This window comes from Euprymna scolopes, chromosome 3 (assembly GCF_053919585.1).
Source record: "Euprymna scolopes isolate OS-2025 chromosome 3, ASM5391958v1, whole genome shotgun sequence".
Lineage (NCBI taxonomy): Eukaryota > Metazoa > Mollusca > Cephalopoda > Sepiida > Sepiolidae > Euprymna > Euprymna scolopes.
The window spans coordinates 26,038,817-26,061,008 of NC_136484.1; the positions used below are offsets into that span (position 1 = coordinate 26,038,817).

The following is a 22,192-nucleotide window of genomic DNA, read 5'->3' on the forward strand; positions in this document are numbered from 1 at the left end:
TTGAACGCTGTAGGTGGCCTCTTATTTCAAGCTATGTTTGTCTAATAACTACAGATAATTAAGGTAGTTAAGTATCCTTGGCTGATAGACGGCAATGTCATTATGGTTTCTGGGTGGTATTTTGCCAGGTGATAGTACAGGAGACCGAATTCTGGTTTGGTTCCTTGAAAGGCTTTCCCATCAGCACTTACTAAATGTCTGGTTATTTTCAAGTGCCATGTTGTGCCTGGATGTGTAGGTATCACTTAAGGTGTTTCTGACGTTAATGACAGGATCCATCAATCGATACCTCCATTCAGTCTTGAAAGACAAAGGATACCCCCTGTAGGGGCAGCTGTGCGTGTAATTATGAGGCAAGGGTTGCACAATCACTAACCACACCTCTCCTGAATCGGCACTGCTTGAGTCTAGTGGCAAGGAGCAGACCAGGACGACTGGAAACAATGCTGAGATAAGCAGAGAGCACATACAGCACCTGGAAGTCTCAAATGGTCACCCATTTTAGTACTGACCAGGTCCAACGTTGCTTAACTTCGATGATCCAGCAGGAACCGGTGTGTCAATGTGATTATGCCGTACTACGGGATCCATCACTGTCATCCGAATGTTTTGGCTTTAGGTTCAATCATTTTTACCTTTGAATTATTGTCAGTTAAAAGATTACTTTGTTTTGAATTGATTCTGTTTTCCTCTCCCATTTTTTTTATCATGCAACTTAGTAGTGTAGTGAATATTGGGCCATGATGTCACCTGCGCTGCATGATCCTGGATATGACCTTAAACTATATCCAATGGTGAGGCCCTAACTTGCGGGCTTTGGGGAGTGTGGAGCCACCCTTTAATTGCGATTGCTCTCAGGTCCACTCTGACCTGGAGTGGTAGTACTTGTTAGGGTCCCAACTATGGGTTAAATAGAAACCGACTTGAAAAAAATATATATTCTATTAAAAGTTTTTTCTTCAAAATCACTGGATTCGGCATTAAATAACCTGAAAAAAGGTTGATATGCCATAAAACAAAAACAACCAAGCAACCCACCTGCGCTGCAACCAAGAAGGTTAAACTGCTCGCCCAACAATTTACCTCTAACTCTACCTTGGACACCACAATTATGTTTGATGACTGATTGATAATAAAGGTAGTTGGGTAGCGCTCGCAGAGGATGAGGTTATACCGGGTGACACTTTCTTGAGTGATAATACAGAAAACCTTACTTGGGGAGGGGGGCTTGTGAGGCTCCATGTTGAGGTATCCTCTAGTGCCATGCTACGTATGGGTGCATGTCCCTGGAGGTATTTTTGGCATGGATGGTTGAGTATGTCACAACTTTACATTCGATTATATTGCCTCTGAATTTATCACCATCATGTTTTCCATATTACTGCAATGTAGTTTGTTTTCAAACCCAAAAGAAGAAAACCATGTTTGCGACATTATCTTCAGCGAGACACAGGAAAATAGACATAACATTGTACGACTAGGAAAATAAGCTAAGAAAAACAAAACATATGATGCGATATATATGTATATAGTAGATATATGTAATAATTTTTTTTACAGTAAAAATATTTGTCAACCAAGAACTGGTATCGTCCTAATATTATGGAAGGTGCGTGTAGAGTAGCCATGTTTCAATATGATAAATCGTTCGTTAATGTAGACAAGAATGGGAATCTAAGAATAATGGAATCTTCCAGCTCAGCCAATAGGAATGGGCAGACGATGGCTCAGGAAGCATTAGTAATTATGTATAGGGAGAAGGTAAGTTATGTTTAGTCTATGTATGTCATAAGCAGTTAAGAGCGGTGAAATATGAACAGCGTAGGAAAATGAAGAATAGTACACGGTATATAGTAGTAGCAGTGGTAGGACTTGATAACCAGAGAGAAAAATAGGGCCTTCTTCCTCTGCAGATGTGGTGATTGTGATGATACTTCTCCTAGGATGAAATATAGGATTTTATTATAATGAATAAATGTGAATAAAACAATGTAGTAAAGTTACATAAGACGGCGGTTGAATGTTTGTAAATTTGTATGTGGTATCTGTTATTGTAAACCTACGGCAATTTGGTGCAGACGGAATTTCTGCAATCCAAATATTATATACAGGATATTGGACCCAATATATAGTAATAATTTAAAAAGTAAAAAAAAAAAAAATTGTGCACCACCAGAATTGAAACCAATGTTTTAGCTTATGATTTACTTCTTCCTTTACGTTAATGCTTGTGCTATGAAGAAATGTTTGCTGCAAAGCTAAAAATTAAAACATAACAATAGCTATTACATTACACATATACGTAATGCCGTCGTTCGACCATCACCTAGCAAATACCATTTTTAATTTTCACACTTTTGTACCGATTTTCCCCCGGCTTAAACCCAAATATAAAGTTTTGCATGGGTTTGAATACCCTATATATTAAGTTTCATGTCTGTAGACCAAAAACTAACAAGAGTTTGGTAGGCAAAATTTTTTAAACAAATATATACATGCATATTTATATATATGTATATATAGAGATTTGTGTTTGCTATAACCTTATTATGCAAGTATAAATCATGTAGAATGTCTGCATGAACATAATTACATGTAATAGTTAACTAAAGATGATCATCACATAAGAAAAACGAAAAAACTAATAAGGAATTTAATTAAAATGAATGTGTAAAAGAATAAGCAAATCAGCTACATCTTCTGCAGATGAATGCAATTCTATGACTCGTATAACAGTTGTATTTTCTTTTTAAATAAATAGAAAAAAGGGTTTTTAATATGAATATTAATACACAAAAAAATTTATAGAAGTATGGATCTAATTTTTTTTTTTTTTTTTTGCTACAGTGCATCTTAATCTTTTAAGCTCCTTTATATGAAGTGACTTTCATTTAAAAAAAAAAAAAAAAATTATGCTAAAGTTTTAACTTTTTTTTTTTTAATATAAATCGCCTGAAATTCTTGTAATTTATGCAACTGAGTAATCTGTTCTCTTTTCTTTTTTTTCTCCCCTGATTTTGTGTGCACAAACAGCAAAATGAAGATACGGCTGGAAACAGTCCTCATCCTGCAATTTTGGAAAAAAGCAACTGGAGGAATCCGAAAGGTCAAGATTTGGTAAAACTAAGAAAATTCATTGAAAGTGGTGATTATCAAACTGTTCAAGAGATAATCAACAGTAATCCACGCTTCCTCATCAGTTGTGGTGATACTCCATCCATCCTGCATGTAAGGTTCTTTTTTTTTTTTTTTCTTTTTTTTGTTTATAACTGATGCAGGGATGTGAAATCTCTGCTTTGTAATGAAATTCTGCTATAATTGTTTTTGTTTTTTTTTCCAGAGGTAGGGGTCTTGCTTGCCATTTGAACTTAAGGTTAATGGTAGAGTTAAGGAAGGTTTAAGGGGGAGCTTGCTACTTAAACTTTGAGTTGACTCTAGGATAAGTAATTATTTTTCTAACTTTTCACCTCAACTCCTTCCCAAAAATTAGTGCATAAAATTTCTTTCATAGCAAAATTAAAAAAAAAAACAATTTGATTAACTGACCTAAAAAGCTAGAATGACTGAACTGGGAGATTATTCTGCATTAAATTTCTTGCATGCATTGGAAGGCATGTTGGGAAATTGGTAGATACTGTGGCCCTCAATTAGATTAGGAAATTCATCTCCATTTCTGCCCCCCTCCCGACTTCCAAAAAATTATGTTTCCTGTGGATGACTGACATTTGGTTAACAGACCTGTTATCACAAATTGTTGCTGTTCACTAAAAAAAAAAAAAAAAAAAAAACTTTTTTCATTAGAAGTTAAAGTTAAGAAATATTTACAGTAAAATAATACATGGATTCATTTTCTGAGACTGCATATATGCCATCTTTCAGGTAAAATCCATTCTACTTTAGTGGAGATCTCTTTTTGAGAAGGGAGTGATACATCGAAAGTTAAAAAAATAAATAAAAATAAAATATGACACTATATCACACATACCACTGATTCGATATACTATGTTTGTAAAGGGGACCTGGAGTTTAATTTCATTGGGTTCGTAAGTCTCGTTTTCCTGATTTTGTCCTTTAGTCCTCACATTACATGAACAAGGTTTCTGATAAAGCAGTAAGAATTGATGTTTTCTAAGTTGAAATCTATTCCTACAACTTATTGTTGGGTAGTTTTTGATTTTGGAGAGGGTTTTTTTTTTTTTTTCTTTACATCAAGTGACATCAGACCTTATTTGGAGTGATTTCCATATTTAATTAAAAATTATTGAATTAGTGATTTTTTTTTTTTTTTTTTTTTTTTTTTTTTTTTTTTTTCCCAAGCAATACCTTCAACCAAAATTGCATTTGCATCACCTTAAAAAAAAAAAGTAAAATGCACAATACTTCAAACAACCTTTTAAAAAATATTTTAATTTTACTTTAAGTGCAAATGCATCATATTTTTTTTAAATATCAAATAAACAGAACATGAAAAGAAATTTTAAAATTTTAAAGAAAATCTGTTAGTTTTGCTTGGTGCTAAAGTCAAGGTCCAGTGTTTAGCTTGAACGTTTGTAGACATGTGAAAGAGTTTGATCCTTTACTACAAAGTCATCATCTGCAAAGCTTTGTTAATCTCATGAAAACCTTGATGCACAAATGTTTAATTTCTGTTTTGCTATATATCAACCTTTTTTGTGTTAATGTGGAAATGCAGTGCCTGTAAGAAAAATATTAATTGTAAATATTTCAAACAGAAATTGCTATTTTACCAATAAGGAGAGGGGGTTCATACCTTTATATTTGTATTACAATGCAAGTAAATTTGATTGGTCTTATTGGATTTCAATTAAACTTACCAAAAATTCATAAAAAAATTTTGAACATCCCCTCATCGTAAAAAAGACTTCTATGCAAATTAAACAATGTCAACAATAAAGAAATTTTTATGCTGGACCCCTAGGCACATAAGAGAAAAAGGCAATAAAGGAGCTGACAAAACAGCCAAATTTGCTCTCAAATTAACTCTCAAATCTAAAAATTACATATTCAGATCTGCAACCAAAAATAAATTTTTCCAAAATAAATAACAAAAATGGAACACCCAAAACAAATTACTTCAAATAATACCCAACATAAATAAATATATCCCTGCTCTCACAAATTCCAAGAAAGAACAAGTTATCATATCCCGGCTCCACATAGGGCACACAAATCTCACTCCTTTGTTCTGAACAAAGAATTATAACCAAAATGTAACACATGCCAAACAATTATCCCAATCAAACAGATCCTTATGGAATGTGAAACATTGATGACTCTTAGAAAGTCTCTCTTCAAAAGTAATATGAAAAATTTATTTGAATAAATTAATATAGAAAATATCTTTAAATTCCCAAAAGAGCTAAAAATATATCAGAAGATCTGAATGAAAAGAAAAAAATAAAGAATCCTAACAAAAAACATAACTGGCCTTAAATAATCCATAGAGGTTGATAGGTCAAAAAAAAAAAAGAAAATGACTGATTTATTTGTTATTGTTTGTATTCATCGTAACCAGAACGTTTTTTTATTATTTTTATTTTATTTTTTATCTTATTTTATTTTATTTTTTTTTTTTTTTGCGTAATAGAAAATGTGCATGAATAGTAATTTTAATTTAAAACTTTTTATACGTGTGTTCATATATTCCATGCAATTTGTTTTTGTTTGTTTTTTTTGTTTTTTTTTACTTCATATTCAACAACAGATGATGAATAAGTGTAATTATGTTGCTATTACCACCAGAAGTGCTCAATTCGTTTTTAAGTTTTTGAATTATGAATAGTAGCTAGCAATTTCACTTGTCATTGTGCTCGATCCATAAGTGTGATACACACACATATTTTTCTCATTATCATTTCCTGATCTCGGGTAGTGAAATAAACCTACCCCCACTCTTCTAACTCTAAATGGGTTGAACCAGCTTCCTCCAAATGAGTGAATTTCATGGGAGTATGAAATTCACAAGCAGTCCCAAGTCGCATGTATAGTGAAACAAACAAGTATTTACTTGGACACAAGTTCACAAATGAATCTGCTATTCATAAATATTTAAGAAATATGATTATATTTAGGTGTTTCTTTTATATAAATTATTTTTAATCTATTTAAACTATTAACATTTTTATTTTAAAAATCTTAAATATTTAAAGTTTTCTATTTTCTTCTCAAAATAACATGCATGCTCAAAAGTATTAAGCAAAGAAATTAATTTATACGATTCTAGTATCTGCAACGATCTGTGGCATAACCGATAAAGTACTAGGTAAAATTCAGTTGTAAATGCCACTCTTTTTGAAGGTTCAATCCTCAAGATGGGCGATATTAATGCAATTGGCTGACAGAGCAAGATCATGTTACTCCCATGGATTAAATAAAGAGTTCCGTTCAAAATTCTGTACAGAGTTCAACAAGAAGCTGAAGAGGGGCTAAGATTACATTGGCTGAAAATATGAAAATAACACTCAAGATGAGAACAGTAGCCCAAACAATACAAGGAAATTATTTGTATAAATGTGTACATGCTTTAGATTGTGGTTTAGATTCTTTGCGCACTTCCTCATTTTGTTTTGCCTGATGCTACATGGTCAGGCTGTCTGAACATGCTGGCTTCCTGACCTAAAATGCATCAAACATTTTTGAAAAACTTAATCTGCAAAGTTAAAAAAAAAAAAAAAAAAAAAACCCCAACGAACCCACATTCAATATTTAAAGACATTTGGAGCAAAATATTTTTTTCAAGATTACTGGATTCAGCGTTAATTCTTTATGACCGTGTTGAACTAATTCGTTCAGTTGTAAATAAATGAATATAACTGCATAAATAAAGTGGAAATTGATTCAAACGCGTCTTGTACATATTAGTTCAGTATTTTATTTTTTTTTTTTTATTGAAATGTACATTTTCCAGTTTAAAGACAATCATAGTATCATTACCCGTTAAACTAACTAAAATTAACAAATATTTTGTAATCATCTACATCATAATTCAAGTCATAAAGGGTTAAATAACCATAAAGAGGTTAATATATCGTAAAACAAAGCAATCAATTTATTTTGAATTTATCTGATTGTGATTGCAACATGTTGTAAAGCATAAAATTCATTTGTAACGGAAATAAAAGAATTATCTAAATTCTAAAATTAGTTTTATGAAATTCACTTCACAGATGAAGATTTTGATTTTTTTTTTTTTTTTTTTTTTTTTTTTTTTGTTATTGAGCTTGAAAAGATTATTGGAGTCCAAAACTTTTTAATTGCTTTTATTTTGATTTCCAGGAAGGTACTCGGTACAATGCTCTTCATTTTGCAGCCAAGAACAACCAGCCAGAAATCATCAAACTGTACATTCAGACAATTGAAGACCCAGGATTCTTTCCGAAGCTTTATGGGCAGGGTCAAGAGGATGAAGAAGCCAGAAATGTGCGTGCCTGCAAATTGCTGGATCTTTACTTGAACACTCCTGATAAAACGGTAAAGAACACCATTCTACCTCTTTTCTGTGATTTAAAAAAAAATAAACAAAAATTAGTGTTGTATGATTATGTACCAAAAAGGGTCTTTTGTGTAAAGTGTACCATAGCACCATATGTCAATATGTGTACTTGGGATGAAGGGTTCATCCTGATGTGTATACGTGTCACTAAATGATCACGTGGTAACATACATGTAAATCCGATCAGCTGACCAGACCTTCCGGTAAACTTGTCTATGATATGATTTTACCATATTTTGACAGTTTTATCAATATTCTTGGCTATCCAAAATTATAACACAAATATTCTGCAGTGGAATTGCTGAGAAACTAAGGCAAACTATGAAGAAATCAAACCGCATATGATGGACCATAACCTAAAAATCTGACATCTTTTAATGGATGCAACATATATCACAAAATGAATCGGTGGCTCTTCAATCCTTATAAAAAAAAACAATAAATCATGAACTACTACAATTAAATACCCACTTACAGGCAATAGCAGTGAAAGCTATGATTAAATGCCTTAAAAATTGGTGCAAGCCTGATTTTGTGTAGCTTGTAGTGTCTGATGGCAGATAAAAAGAAAAGAAAAAAAAAATGAGTATTGCTTCTATTACTTTGCTGGCAATCTCATTAAGTAACTAGATTTCTTGTCACTTTGTATGCAAATAAGATGCTGGTAGTTTCAATATGCCTAATTTTCAGAGACTGAGCTGATTCGAATTTTAGAGTAGCAAGTTTTGGCGGCAGTGTTGAATTTAACCCTGGAAATTGTTAGTTGAAAGTTAACAATCCGTTTGGGAGGAAAGTGTATAATAGTTAACACTGGATCATTTATCTACAAAAGCTATACTCCACCACACAATCATGTTTAGTATACATCCTACTAAAATATAAAATTAAGACAAGACTACTTAAACAATTTGATAAACCAATTTCCAATAGCCTTCCTATTAGTGGGAGATTTCATTGCTTATAGTAAAATCTGGAGATATAATGATTCCAACCTAACTGGTAAAATCATATAAAGAACACCTTGCAACAACAGATCTATATATGCTAAGCAATAAAATCTACACTTCTATACACCCAGAAACAAGTTTAATCAACCTATCCCTGCCCTCTCTCTTCATGGACTTTATTTGGAGAATCCATGATGACCAGCGTGGAAATGATCACACTTACATTTATTTATAGATACAAATAAACCAAAGACAAAATAACCCAGTGGCAAATACACAAAGCCAACTGGACCAAATACCTTTCTAATTAACAGTGAAATTCTCAAAAAACTGAACCCAATTACAAGATTAAATGATATACTCATAGCAACAGAAACAATTAACAAATCCTCAGCAACCTCAAATTCAAAACAAAAAAATTAGTTCAATAGATTGTTAAGAAACCATCCAAAAAATGGACAAAAGCAAAGTGAATGTTTTAAACAAACCCTACCACAATTAATCTAGAAACATATCAATAAACACACATTATTTTAAAATAAAAAGCAAGAGAGAAACCTCGAAAAAATGTATCTTCAACACGCCAATAAAGTATGGGATGTGACTGAGCCGGTGAATACATCCAAATTGCATTCCTTCCTTGAATGCCCAACACCCAGAGAGTTAGCTCTGCTGATTAACCTCCTCACCTCTATGGGCCAGAATACATGTACTTTTTATCAGAAATCTTAGATTCTAGTCTTTCTCAATAGTCACCATTGAACCATTCAGAAACTGAACACTCAAGATGTTCGCTAGAGATAACAGCTAGACAGTGTCCATTCGAAGTGGTTTCTCTGTAGTCCATCTAGGAACATTATGTTTCTCAAGTAGATTGGTCTCAACATGATTCACCATTTGAAGAGGCATTTATTTTATTTCATGCAAGATAAAATTTCTGTGTGGCCCAATTCTGTGCCCCTACCCTTATCCCTTTGACTGAACGTCTATCACCTGCGACATCTGCTATTCATATGCATTGCGTAAACCTGCAGCCCAGTGCATGTTTACAACTTGAAACCTTTATAAGAGATATTGAGACATGTTATTGCAGGGTTTTTTTGTTTTTTTATTACTATGAGAGTCTGACAAAGCATGGAATCATGAAAAACATATACAACATAGGCCTAAAATGTAGACTAACCATATTTATATAAAGTTTTCCCTTGAATTGTGTTTTCAGAGTTAGAAATGGATCAACAATATCTAAACTTCAAACAAGAGATAGAAATACCCCAGGGCAGCATTTTAGCAGTCAGACATTTTATAATAAAAATAGTGTTATATCCTGAATTTGAGAATGATTTTGCTGTTGCTTAGTTGTCCACACACGTGAAATGCAGAAAGACTGATGCAAAACTGCATTAAGAAAATTGAAAAATGGGCAAATGTAAATGGATTCCGATTTTCCCAAAACAAAACAGTATGCATACATTTTATAACAAAAGAAAGCTACATCCTGATCCGCAATTCGAAATAAATACCAACATTTATTGAGATTGTCGGACTGACTTCATCATCTTGGTTGTTATAGTCACGTTTCGGCCGTTTTGCCCTCCGGCCTTCATCAGGTGTTTTGTATCGAACTGGGGAACCGTTTGTTAGGAGTCTCGAACCCAACCCTTTATTATTATTACGGGGGTACTGTGTTCGGACTCTAGCTAGGCTCTGGGACATAGTTGCTGATTTTTTTTTTTTTTTTTTTTTTTTTTTGAATGTTACTTTTCACTGCCTTCGTTCAGGATTGAACTCGGCACCTTTGGGTAACTGTAAACTTTGATACAACGTTTAGGACCACTCGGCCATATGTCACTAGGACAATTCTTAGTTAGGTTTAGCATTAACAAAAACTGTTGTTATTCAAGGTTTTCTCTCTCTATTAGAGGTGCCCAAATTGCATTCAGCTCTACGCTTGGTTTGCTCAGTAGGTTGTTATGTCCGAGCATGTAAGCTGTTTAAGTTTTCTCACTTTCCAGTGGGTCTCTCTGTTTATTATTTTTACTTCATCCCATCCAATCAGCAACTATGTCCCAGAGCCTAGCTGGAGTCTGAACACGGTACCCCCGTAATAATAATAAAGGGTTGGGTTCAAGACTCCTAACAAACGGTTCCCCAGTTTGATACAAAACACCTGATGAAGGCTGGAGGGCAAAACGGCCAAAACATTGTGACTATAACAACCAAGATGAGAAAGTCAGTCTGACAATCTCAATAAATGAAAACACCTCATCTCAAAAAATACAGACAATTACTATAAATAGCAACAGTTCAAAAACCAAATATTTAGGGCTTATTCTCAATAACAAACTAGATTTCAAGGCCACCTAGAATATGTAATAGTTTTTACTTCTAGCTCTGGTTAACCCAGAGAGCTGATTTTTAATACCTGCAGCATTTCTGGGTATTTGATGGGCTTAATTGATTTCACTTTTTTCCATATATCCTTAAGATATCATTTCTCTGTCTACTGGAAATCCTACCAAAATCTAAGCATTTTGCTTCACTTATCTTTTATAAAATATATATATATATATATATATAATCCTGACCTTTATATTTACAATCAAAATGTTTACCGATTTTATGTTTCCTGTAATTTGCATTACAGTTTTGAATTCTTTTTTCATACATCTTTTATTTCTCCATCTATTTGAAATACTACCAAAATTTAAAGTTCATTATATATGTGTGTGTGAAGAAAAATGTTTAAGACCAAATAAAATATAGGTATATATATAAATTTATTTGTCAGTTCAATAAGGAAAAACCTCATAGAAAGAGGGGTTATGTACAGGTGAAAATTCTGGGATGTTTATGCATCAAGAGGGATTTAAGTTCTGATAATCTTTTATGAATCTTTGAGTATAGAATTGGAATATGGCCTCAGAGTTCAAAATATATCACTAGTAATTAGAGACTTAAGTGCCATATGGATTTAGATGGAATAAGTGAAAACATACTGCTGGAAGTTTAAGAGTTTGGAAAGCAAATATTTAGAGGACAGACTAAAAAATCGAACTTGATGCTTAGCTAGTAATAAAAAAAGGATAGATAGGTAAAAAAAATAAAATCCTTGGAGGAAAAAAAATGAGGGGGGAAAATAAAAAAAAAATAAAAAATAAGAGGAAAGGATGAGGGTATTAGTGAGGAAAACAGTAAAGTAAATGGGAGGAGGGGATATGCTGTGGTTAACATCTTAACAAGTCATGTTTTGCCAAGGGGTTGTACAAGGTAGAAGATGTATAAGGAAGGGAAAATGAGGTAGTTTATGGGAGAGGGGTGCAACAGATGTTTTTCTTAAGTTTGGGCTCAAATAGGAGTAGGAAATTGATAGGATGGGAGTGGCATTAGGTTAAAGGAGAATAGGCAGAGAAATACCTAGAAATCTGAAATTTAGTACTAAATTCAACGGGGGCTTATTTTGGTGTGTGAGTAACATGATGTAGTGCTCTTATAGGGTGCTCAGAATGGGAGAAGAGACGGGTCAGCCATAGTGGTTATGCACATATGAGGATGCTAAGTTAAATATATTAAAGTTAAATTAACCTGATCTTAACTTAATTTTAGATTAAGTCAATTAATGTTAAGATATTGAAATATTAAAATACGATCATTCAGGATTATACAGGGGAAGGTTTGTGTGGATCGATTTAAGGATGTGAAAAGGGTTGAAGAGGTGAGGGTAAGGTATGGGTAAACTTAAATAGGGCCTACTTAGCTTAATGTATAGATATATTTTACAGGAATATTAGGGGTCAACAAATTAGATTTAAATGGTTTGGAGGGGGGTTACTGTTGGGATAATGCTTTGGGGGGCATATAACTCTAATGTAAGTAGATGAAATTGTTATATGGGTTATAATTGAGTTGATCATAAGTTATCAGATGATATCTAGTTGTATAGGAGGATCAGAGGCAGATAAGGATGAATCCTAATAGGGTGGGGTGGGAGGGCTTATCAATAGACTTCATGAAGTTTCTATACTTAAATTTACTTTTGTGCCTACAATGAGCAATAATTTTATTTTTACAATTTATAGCATTAAGCCTTCTAGGTGCTTTGACTATAGCCATATTGCATAGAAGGCAAAACTGTAATCCTGAGTGATAAGACTTAGATTTTTCAAGTAGGAACCATTTTAAGGAGTAATTGGTGTTAGTAATATTGAGGCTTCTGATTAGAGTAATTGAAATTTTTCTTTTAGAAGTGTTCCTAGTGAAAGAGAGGTGATTAGGAATGTAGGTTTTAATGAGAAAAGGAGATGATCCAATGTAAATGTATATTCTAAGGCAGGGGTTCTCAACCTATGGTCTGAAATGTTTAAAAAATTGTTACAAACCTGCCTTGTGCAACTTGTACAAATTTGGGTGGGCCAAAAATGAATGAAGAAAAAAGAAATAAAAATAGCTGCCTTATCTCTTTATATGTCTACAATGTTACCACCTGTCCTGGTTGGAGATAAGAGGCCTGATTTTTCAGAGAGGGCGTTCATTTTGAAGAAGTTCGATCAGCAAAAATGCTTTTGAAGTTAAGAGAGTAATAGCAGAGAGTTGAGTTTTTGAACTAAGGAATTTTGGCAGCAGTATGTCAAATCTAACAATTAATACTTGATTGATTTAACCACAGCACCCCTTTCACCATTTGTAAGAATGCCATTTCCCCTTCCCTCCATTTCCCATCCTTTCCAAGATTGCCTGTCTCAAAAAGTGCACTGCTTTGCTATTTTAAGTGCTACAACATACAAAGCTCCAGTAACTTTTTGGTTTTCTTTAAAATCTTCTGTTGAAAATAGCTTCAGCTTTTTGAGAACATTCCTATGGTGTTTAAAAAAAATTTTGTTCTTGTCTTTATAAGGATGAACATTTTGCAAATGTTGCTTCATCTTTGCTGTTTTCATAGAATCATTTGTCAAAACTTTACTACAAATAACACACTGGGGTCTTTCTTTTCCATTCATGATGATGGATGTGAATCCATATTCAATATATGAATGGATTGTTTTTTTTTGGTTTTTTTATACTCGTGATGGGCTTGAATTCTGTAAATAAAAACAAGAAAAAGTTAAGACTATAAATGGATTGAAAGTTCACCCACTGAGAACCCCAAATTCACTTCTGAGGATTAATTTCACCCCTATTGAGAGCCTATATTCTAGAGGGCATGTGTAGGAGCGTTAGGAGTAGGAGAGGGCTGAGTTTAGTTCTACATTGAGACAGGAGAGGAGTGGGGATTTGGGGGAGGGAGTCCGATAGTGGGGTTAGAGTAAAAGACTCGGGAGGGGGTGTTGTCTTGCTTTGGATCCTGGGTTTCAATTGAGTAATTGTGGAGTGGTAGATTTGTACTATTACTACTATGGGTCGCTTTAGGTTAAGTTAGAGGTGAGTTCAGTGACTGCAGGTATAAATTACATCAGTGTGCATGCAGTCAGTGTTAAGTGGACAATTTTGGGTGAATTGACACTTAGAATTGGAGGCGTTTAGTGCAGATAGGTTATTTAAATTTTTTTTTTTTTTTTAATATTAGTGTTTATTGCTTGGGCTATGTTAGAAATAGTGGAGAAAGATTTTTTTTTTTCTAGAATTTTCTAGTATGTGTGCTTGAAGTTTTCAATGATTTTTAAAAAATCCTTATGGATGTTGGTTTTTACTCTAATGTTGTAAAGGTTAAACCATATTTTTCTTTCTAAGTCTTTTAGGTGGGTTTATATGCCTGTTATATTTTATATTAGGTGGTAATTATTTTATATTTACCTTACTTCATAATCATGTTATAGTGGGGCATTTAGGTTTGCTATTCTTTTTTAAAGGATATTTTCTCTGTATCCGGAGTCTGCCAGAGCGCTGTCAAAGTTTTAGTTTACCTCAAAGATGGATCGATTTGCAGATAATTTAGAAATTCTGTTCAAAACTGATGAGATGATAGCATTTATGATAACAGATCTAGGTTTGTTAAAGAATCTATGGACATAGGACAGTGAGAGGTAAGGCTTATCATATTGGCTGTAAGAGCTTGTGTTTAGATTAAGTTACATCTAGAAAATTTAAGGTTTCTTCTTCTGGTCAATGGGTTATAGCAAGGCCAAAGTTCCCCAAAGAAATTCAGTTCGTTGATTGTCTTGTATAATCTAGCTCTAGTGATCGTGTCATCTCTGTATAGACCTCCCTGCAAATTCCTATCTAGGAAACTGGATCTCGGCTCATGGAGATGGAATAAGCCAGCCAGACCAGTAACCTGGATAGTCAAAATCCCCATAACTATATTGAAGTTATCAGGGGTATTTTTTCTGGTTCATATATTGCTATTGAATGATAGAAAGGATTTTCTGACTAGAAGTATTAACTTAATTTAAAAATCAGTAAGATCAGGGTTGTTTTTAGCTAGAATAAGTACTTTATTTAATAAGATTGGGTATATCGACTAGTAGTTGTCTGTCGAATGTGATGAAGTTGGGTTTATCTTTAAGATTAAGAAACCATTCTTATGATATTGTCTGACAATTGCCAAAGAGAAAAATATTTATGCTATGGATTATTCTATCCAAAATTCTTTTACTTATTTTGTCCAGTGTTTGATTATGAAGCACATTAGTTTGATAGAGGGATTATGTAAAATTCCCTTATGGTCTTTTAGGGAAAATCTGGGGGTAGCTGATGTCATGATTTCTGTATAATTAATGATATTTATGGTTGTTAGTTTTTTGTTATTGATAACATGTAGAGTGTTGGGGGGGGGGATTTTATAAGATTTATATATTAAGTGATATATATAAACATTTCTCATTTTTTAACTTCCTTTTATTTATATATAATATAATTTTTTTCTTTCAGTCTTGTGAAACACCTCTGCATTTTGCCTGTAAATTTGGACATAAAGATGTTGTTGAAGTATTAATGTCTCATCCATTAACAGAACCAAATCCCAAAAACAAATTTGGAGAGACACCTGCTGAGGTTAGGAATTTTTTTTTTTTTTTCCCCCTCAAGATTTGTTTGAAACTCAAGTTAAATCTATTGTTTGAAACTTAAGTCAAATCTATCTATTAGGCAAAAAGCTGCAATAAATTTTGAAAATTTTTTTTTTGTCATCCTAATAATAATTCTAATTGTCGTTAAAATCTATCAATTCTATTTACCTGCTTCCCCATGAGGACAACAGTGTATAGTAAGATGTATAGCCCCGCCCTCCAAAAAAAAAAAAGGCATCCTGAACCAGTTACAAAAATAATCCTTTGAGAGCACCTTAGATAATATAAATAATCTATCAAATCGCCAATTATTAATGCAGTTAAGCATAGCAAACTTTCCATTCTTATATGTTGTACATATGTACTGTAGTAGTCCTGTCATTTATATACAACTAAAAACAATGATTAAGTATTTGATATCCACACCTTAAACTTTGGTTATGACTTGAATATTCTAATGATTGACTTTTAATTTTTCTTTTTTAGCTTATCTGCAGAAGAGCTGATAAACCTTCTGAACAAGTCAAGAATGATATTAAAGAGTATCTACAAGGTGAGATATTTTTATAACCAAACTCAGATATTTAAAATAAAATTTGTCTTTCCCCAAAAGTTCCTTTTAAAATGTACAAGATTTTTTTATTTTTGTTTACCTTAAACAAGGCATATTGTCACTGAGATGTAAGGAACTACTGTGATTAGTGTAAAATAAATATGCTCAATCTCTTTCTGATAATAGAGGATTACTATGAAATTTCAAGTTCCTAATATGCATACACAGTAGCCATTAGTAAATAGCTACTACCTAGCACAGATGAGGGCTCAATGTCTTATATAAATAACATTGAGAACTTGATCGGTAATTCTTAAATATTGTCTGTCAAACAAGATGGCCACCTAATGTCTTATGTAAAAACAAAAACTGAATGGAACTAAAACGAAATATGAAATGAGCCTGTTCATAAGACTTTACCCTACATAAGCTTGTGGAAGAAATATTTTTCTACTTAAATCAATTTTTTTGAAAATGAAATAGTTTTGTAAATAATTAGACAAGGACTTTACTTGTGAAAAAAATGACGTTTTCGAAATATTTTTATACTTTAATAAAATTTTAAGTTTCACTCAATTTTCGTTTTTGCATAAAACCTAACATCAGGTGTCTACCTTGTTTAATGGACAGTATCTTTTAAGGATTACCACTCAATTTTTGATTTGTGATCTCTGAATCCAATAATGACGTTAATTTTTTGTATCCGTTTTTTCTGTCCTTGTTTTCAGAGTAAGTCTCTTTTGCTAGTTTAATTTCCATAACATTTAAATAGGATAACATTTAAAAAATAAGTATCTAGCCTTGATAATTCAAAACCAGCTTCAGAACCTAGTAGGTGATGCCTTTTTCTCTTCCTTGTAACCTCTTTCCCATAGAGATATTGTGAGTCTCTCTGCTTTATCATTATTTTCATGGCAAGTGCTCATCGCTTCAATCTATGGTCCCCCCCCAACACTCGCCAAACTTTAACAAAAAAACACTCAAATTAGCTATAACCAGTATCAACAATTTACCCCACTCTCTATCTGTGCCTAAATCTAAATGCAGATTCCATGAACAAACCTTCTTTTCTAGAACTGCCTGCCTGTGGAACACTGTTCAGCTTCCCGACCAATTATAATATAGTAGCCTTCAAGTCCAATGTAAACAAGTTCTTGTTGAGCTGTCCCCTTAAATGATCTAAATTCTACTCAATCTGCACCATTTAACGATTACAACACTATCACCTTACATTCATTTACCCTTATCCCAAAGTGGCCTTTGAGCCTTGATAACTTGTCCTTGTAAAAAAAAAAAATAAATAATTTAAATAAAAACACTAAAGCATTTTTTTAAATGCTTTCTATGATGTATTTCTATTTCATTTAATGTTTCTTAAAAATTTTTTTTTTTTTTTTATTTCAGGAAGACATTATGTGCCTTTATACCGTAATGAGGATAACATAGTTTCCCCAGTTGTGGGGGAGCCGTATTGCCCAAACGTTTTCTCTCCACCTTTTGCCACCTCCCAAACGAACCCATTTCCTTCGGAACAATTAGTTTCATCACCGAAGAGCCCATACAATTCTCCATCACTTGTGAAAGCTTATGCTGGTCCGATGTCTCCTTCACAGGTAAACATTTACTTCATTAATGGGATTGTAATGGTAGCCCGGGGCTAAAAACCGAGGAATCGAGTATAATTGAAGGATACATTTATTTGCATGCACATGTTCTGTGACAAGTTTAATGCAACAATTTCAACTAAAAATAAACTTCTGTGAGTGTAATGCTATCGACGTTCAACTCCTTCCCCCAGTGTTAGAAAGTAAAATAAAAAAAAGAAACAATATAACAAAAAAGGAAACGAGTTTATCAGCAGAACAATGAAAAAGAAGTTGTTCACCAAGGTACAAAAAAGGAAGCTAAATAGTATTGTTAATCAAGGTGTGGGGGACAAAAGACCAGACATATTTAGAGTTAGTTTACAGATAGTTTTAGGTGTGATGGTGAGTTTTGTAGCAGTTAGGGACTATTATGGACAGTCTTTAGGACTATTTTCAGGTAATTTTCATCGAATGCAGTTCATGGCTTGGGATCAGATCAAGAAGTCATTTAGTCCATATGCCACAACTTTCTCTTAGTGATCGTCAGGAGCTCATTAATCTCCACTTTTCTGGTTTATCCAATTGAGAAATCGGCCGCAGATTGAAATGTGATGAGAAAACTGTACAAAAGACTGTGCAAAAGCACCAAAACACTGGCAGTGTTCGTGGTGCCCCTAAATCTGGTCGTACTAGAGTTACTTCTAACAGGGAAGAATGCTATAAAGATCCGCAGCCTAAGACACAGATTTGAAACAGCTCCCCAAATCCAACAACGGTGCAATCTTGTTAAGAAGTGCTCTCTTTCTACTGTCAAGAACAGATTAAAGGAATTTAATTTGCAAGGATATGTTGCAAGATACAAGCCAATGATTTCTGTAAAGAACAGAAAGCGCTGTCTAAACTTTGTCAGATGCAATGAAGATCATGACTCTTCATATTGGTCCAAAGTGCTTTTTAGCGACGAAAGCAAGTTCAATAGGCTAGGTAGTGATGGTAGGCAGTACATCTGTCGGAAAGACAAAGAATTTAATCCTAGGTGCTCTGTTTCAACACTGTAAGGTGGTGGAGGTTCAGTCTTGGTGTGGGGCATTATTAGTACCAATGGTCTAGGGCCTATAGTTTGCTTGCGAGGTCGAATTAATTCGGCAGAGTACATTAATGTTGACTGAGTATTTTCTACCCTACTTTGGTCGGAATTTGGATGATAATCCCATCTTCATGCAGGATAATGTTCCCATTCACACAGCTGGCAATGTCACGAGGTTCCTGGAAGAGCATGATATTCTGTGTTTGGATTGGCCTGCACAATCTCCAGACCTCAATCTTATCGAAAACATGGCATTACATCAAGTAACAGCTACGCAATGATAAAATTTGGAAGAACTTTGGACAAAAATTAAAGAAAAGTGGGATGCCCTTTCCCTGGAGTATTGCTGCAGTCTAATTCAAGGAATTCCCAAAAGATTGCAGGCTGTCAAATTTCGGAAGGGCTATACTACTAAATATTAACTAGTTCATTGTGTTCCTGTTGTATTTATGTTGCATTAATGTCCTAAATTAAATTTAAATAACAATTTTCCATTGTGTGGACTTTTTTTTTGCCTCCTCAATTTGAAATTATTTTTTTAAATTGATGTGAACACTAGAATATTTCAATTAAAAGTCAAATATGAACAGGTAAAATTATAGAAGAATAAAAGGCCAATCCAATGCAGTATAGTTTGTTTAAACAATTACATTAAATTTTGCTTAAATTTGCTGTTTTTGAAAAAAATACAAGTGTGGACTTTCTTTTTGCCACTTGTGTACAATTATAAAAACATTTATTGAAAATTATAGTAAAATAGGATTTTTTTTTTTTTTTTTCCAAACAATTTAATAATTTAAATGAAACATTTTTCGAATTAAAGCAACATTGGATTTTTTTATTTTTTTTTTTTTATTTTAGAAAGACTTTTGGAATTAAAGTAAAATTGTCATAAAAAATATAGTTTTAATTTTTTTGTGGCACCTTTTGAAGGGTCAGCAAAGTTTTATATAAGAAAATTAAAACTGTAAGTTGAACTTTACAATCAAAATTTATTGTTTGACTGAATACTCCAAAAAACAATTTACAAAGTGGAATAAGGACTTTGTAAATTGTTTTTTTTTTTTTTTTTAGTATTCAGTCAAACAATAAATTTTTATAAAGTTCAACTTAGTTTTATTTTTCTTTCTCTTATAATAAGCTCTACTCTCTATTGCGTATTGAGATTTTTTTAATTCAGTTGGTATTAAATTTTCTATATATAAATACTGTTATTATATTAGATTGAAGTTTACCATTGCAGATATTAGGTAGACACTACATCCCTTTGTTTTCATTATATATATATATATATATATATGTATATATATATATATATGTTTTTAAATTAATAAACAATTTGAATGACCTTGGTCGACTTATTGTCACTTTTAAATCAGGTTGAAACTTTACAGACCGAGAAGCACCACCTGGCAACAGTTTAGTGTAACGCACCAAAAAAAAATGCTGCTGTTCATGTAATGCAAAAGTGCCATTTTATTTTTTCTTATACTTAACTTGTGCGCACCCATCTCAGCAGTCATCATTGTAAGAGATGATGACCTGGCCAAAAAGAAAAAACTAAAATCCACAGCACACAATGTTGGAGTGGGTGTTTGTTGCCAAGTCAAGGAACCATATGGCTTTATCACATAAGCATTTCTAAGCAAAGGATAATTTTAATTGAATTGAAGAAAAATTATGTATGCTTATATGATGGTCCTCCAAATCCTTTTTTTTTTTTTTTTTTATGAAAAATAAGTATTTAACGATTTTTTTCATTTTTCTGTGTGCAGTCTAAAAGAATTATCAGCACTTCTGCATTTAAATTTTTGAGGAAAGATTTTTTTTTCTCTCAACAGGAGACAATTCAAAAAGCTTTTAATGAAAGTTAGCATATGAAAATGTACCAAATCTAAAATCTTTTTTTTTTTTTTTTTTTTTTTTTTTAAGCATAAAATTTTATACTTTTGAACACTCATTGGAAAGTGGATTCTTTTTTAATTTAAACTTTTGTATTAAATGAAAATAATCAATTTCTAAATAGTTTTGAATAGTCATTATTGAAAAACTTTCAGAATTCTCTCCCCCTTTCTGTGTGGAAGTTTAAAAAAAAATAAATAAAAAATGAAAATTTCCCTCAAAAATTGACATACACAATTGCCGAATTGTCTCTAGCTCTTTTTTTTAATTGAAAATTTATTAATGTTACAACAAGAATATTAGCTGTTTTTAATTTTATTTTTATAAATAATCCTCAGCATGCAATGATTTTGGTGTGAATTTTATGTTGCATTTAACATTAAATGCATGAATTGAAGAGAAGCGCCTTTAGAATATTTTTTCTGAAGGAGTTTGACAAATATTTCTAAATGTTAATGATTTCCCTTTTTATTTACAGGCTGATAATTTCAGAAAACAATGGCGCTCGCCATTTTCCAAAAATGATTCTGCCAGAGAAGTAGCCATAAAAGATCTTGAAAAAGGATATGAACGTGTTGGCAGGTAAAATTAGAAGCCTTTTATATTTCTGCATTTATTATTTATGAAGCAACATTCTTTTTTTTTTTTTTTTTTTGTAATAGCATTTTTGATAGCATCTTTTTTTTTTTTTTTTTTTTTTTTTATAATAGCGTTATTTTAATACCATAATTTTTGTCAAAAATATTCATCCCCTTTTGTTTTTGATCTTTTGGAGTTAAATCATTTTTTAATATGCTGAGTTGGTTTATCATAAATTGCATAATTTTTGGTTTCAACTTCTATTATAAACATCATATATAGATTTTTTTGTTCTACCTTATGACCAGAAGAGAAGGAGACATTAACTATCTTGCATCACAAGCAGAAACAAATATAAAATAACTAACAAAAAAAAAAAAAAAAAAAAAAAAGACAATTGTTTTAGCTTGGATATTAAGCCATGTTGGTATACCAGCAACAAAAAAGTTAACATGTGGGATACTTTCACTGACTGGGTGTGCCAAGTTCAAATCTATTTTGATATGAAACCTAAATTTGGGAACTAGAGAATAACCTTTTACTATCCTTAATCCATGTTCTCGCTGAGCCTGAGTGGTAATACCAACCAGGATCTCACACAGGCTACCTTTCAGTCTAGAGACGGTTGATACTACCATGTAAGGGTATCTGCAGGAGTTTAAATTGAAGCAAGGCTTATGCAATCCCTAGCCCAAACTCCTGAATCAACATTATTTAAGGCTAGTGGCAAGAAAGCCAGGATGACTAGAAATAATGCTGAGATAAATGAAAAAAGATTGAAAAGATTTTCCTCCAAACTAATTGGTCAATTAAGACTTGAGTTCAGACTAAACTACATTTTTAGTTATAACTGAAAGGAAGACTCAAGGTGACATAGTCTTGATGAAATTCTAACTCTGTACATCACTTCAGAGTTCTAAGTTTGCTCGCATAATTTGTAATTATGCTTAGAACTCTTTTATTAACATTCATACAGCATTTGTTTTGTACACTGAAATTTTATTTGTACAGTGAAATTTTA

The 22,192-nt window shown here is 32.5% G+C and overlaps 1 protein-coding gene across 1 annotated transcript in view; it reads left to right on the forward strand.

Moving 5' to 3' along the window:
* Positions 1–22,192, forward strand: part of LOC145254150 (ankyrin repeat and LEM domain-containing protein 2-like) — an 86,478-nt gene that overhangs the window by 56,812 nt on the left and 7,474 nt on the right. The window contains exons 3-8 of the mRNA XM_080112999.1: positions 3,034–3,228; positions 7,297–7,491; positions 15,328–15,450; positions 15,951–16,017; positions 17,422–17,630; positions 21,071–21,174. Of these exons, the coding sequence (XP_079969125.1) occupies positions 3,034–3,228; positions 7,297–7,491; positions 15,328–15,450; positions 15,951–16,017; positions 17,422–17,630; positions 21,071–21,174 (893 nt within the window). The remainder of the gene's footprint in view (positions 1–3,033; positions 3,229–7,296; positions 7,492–15,327; positions 15,451–15,950; positions 16,018–17,421; positions 17,631–21,070; positions 21,175–22,192) is intronic.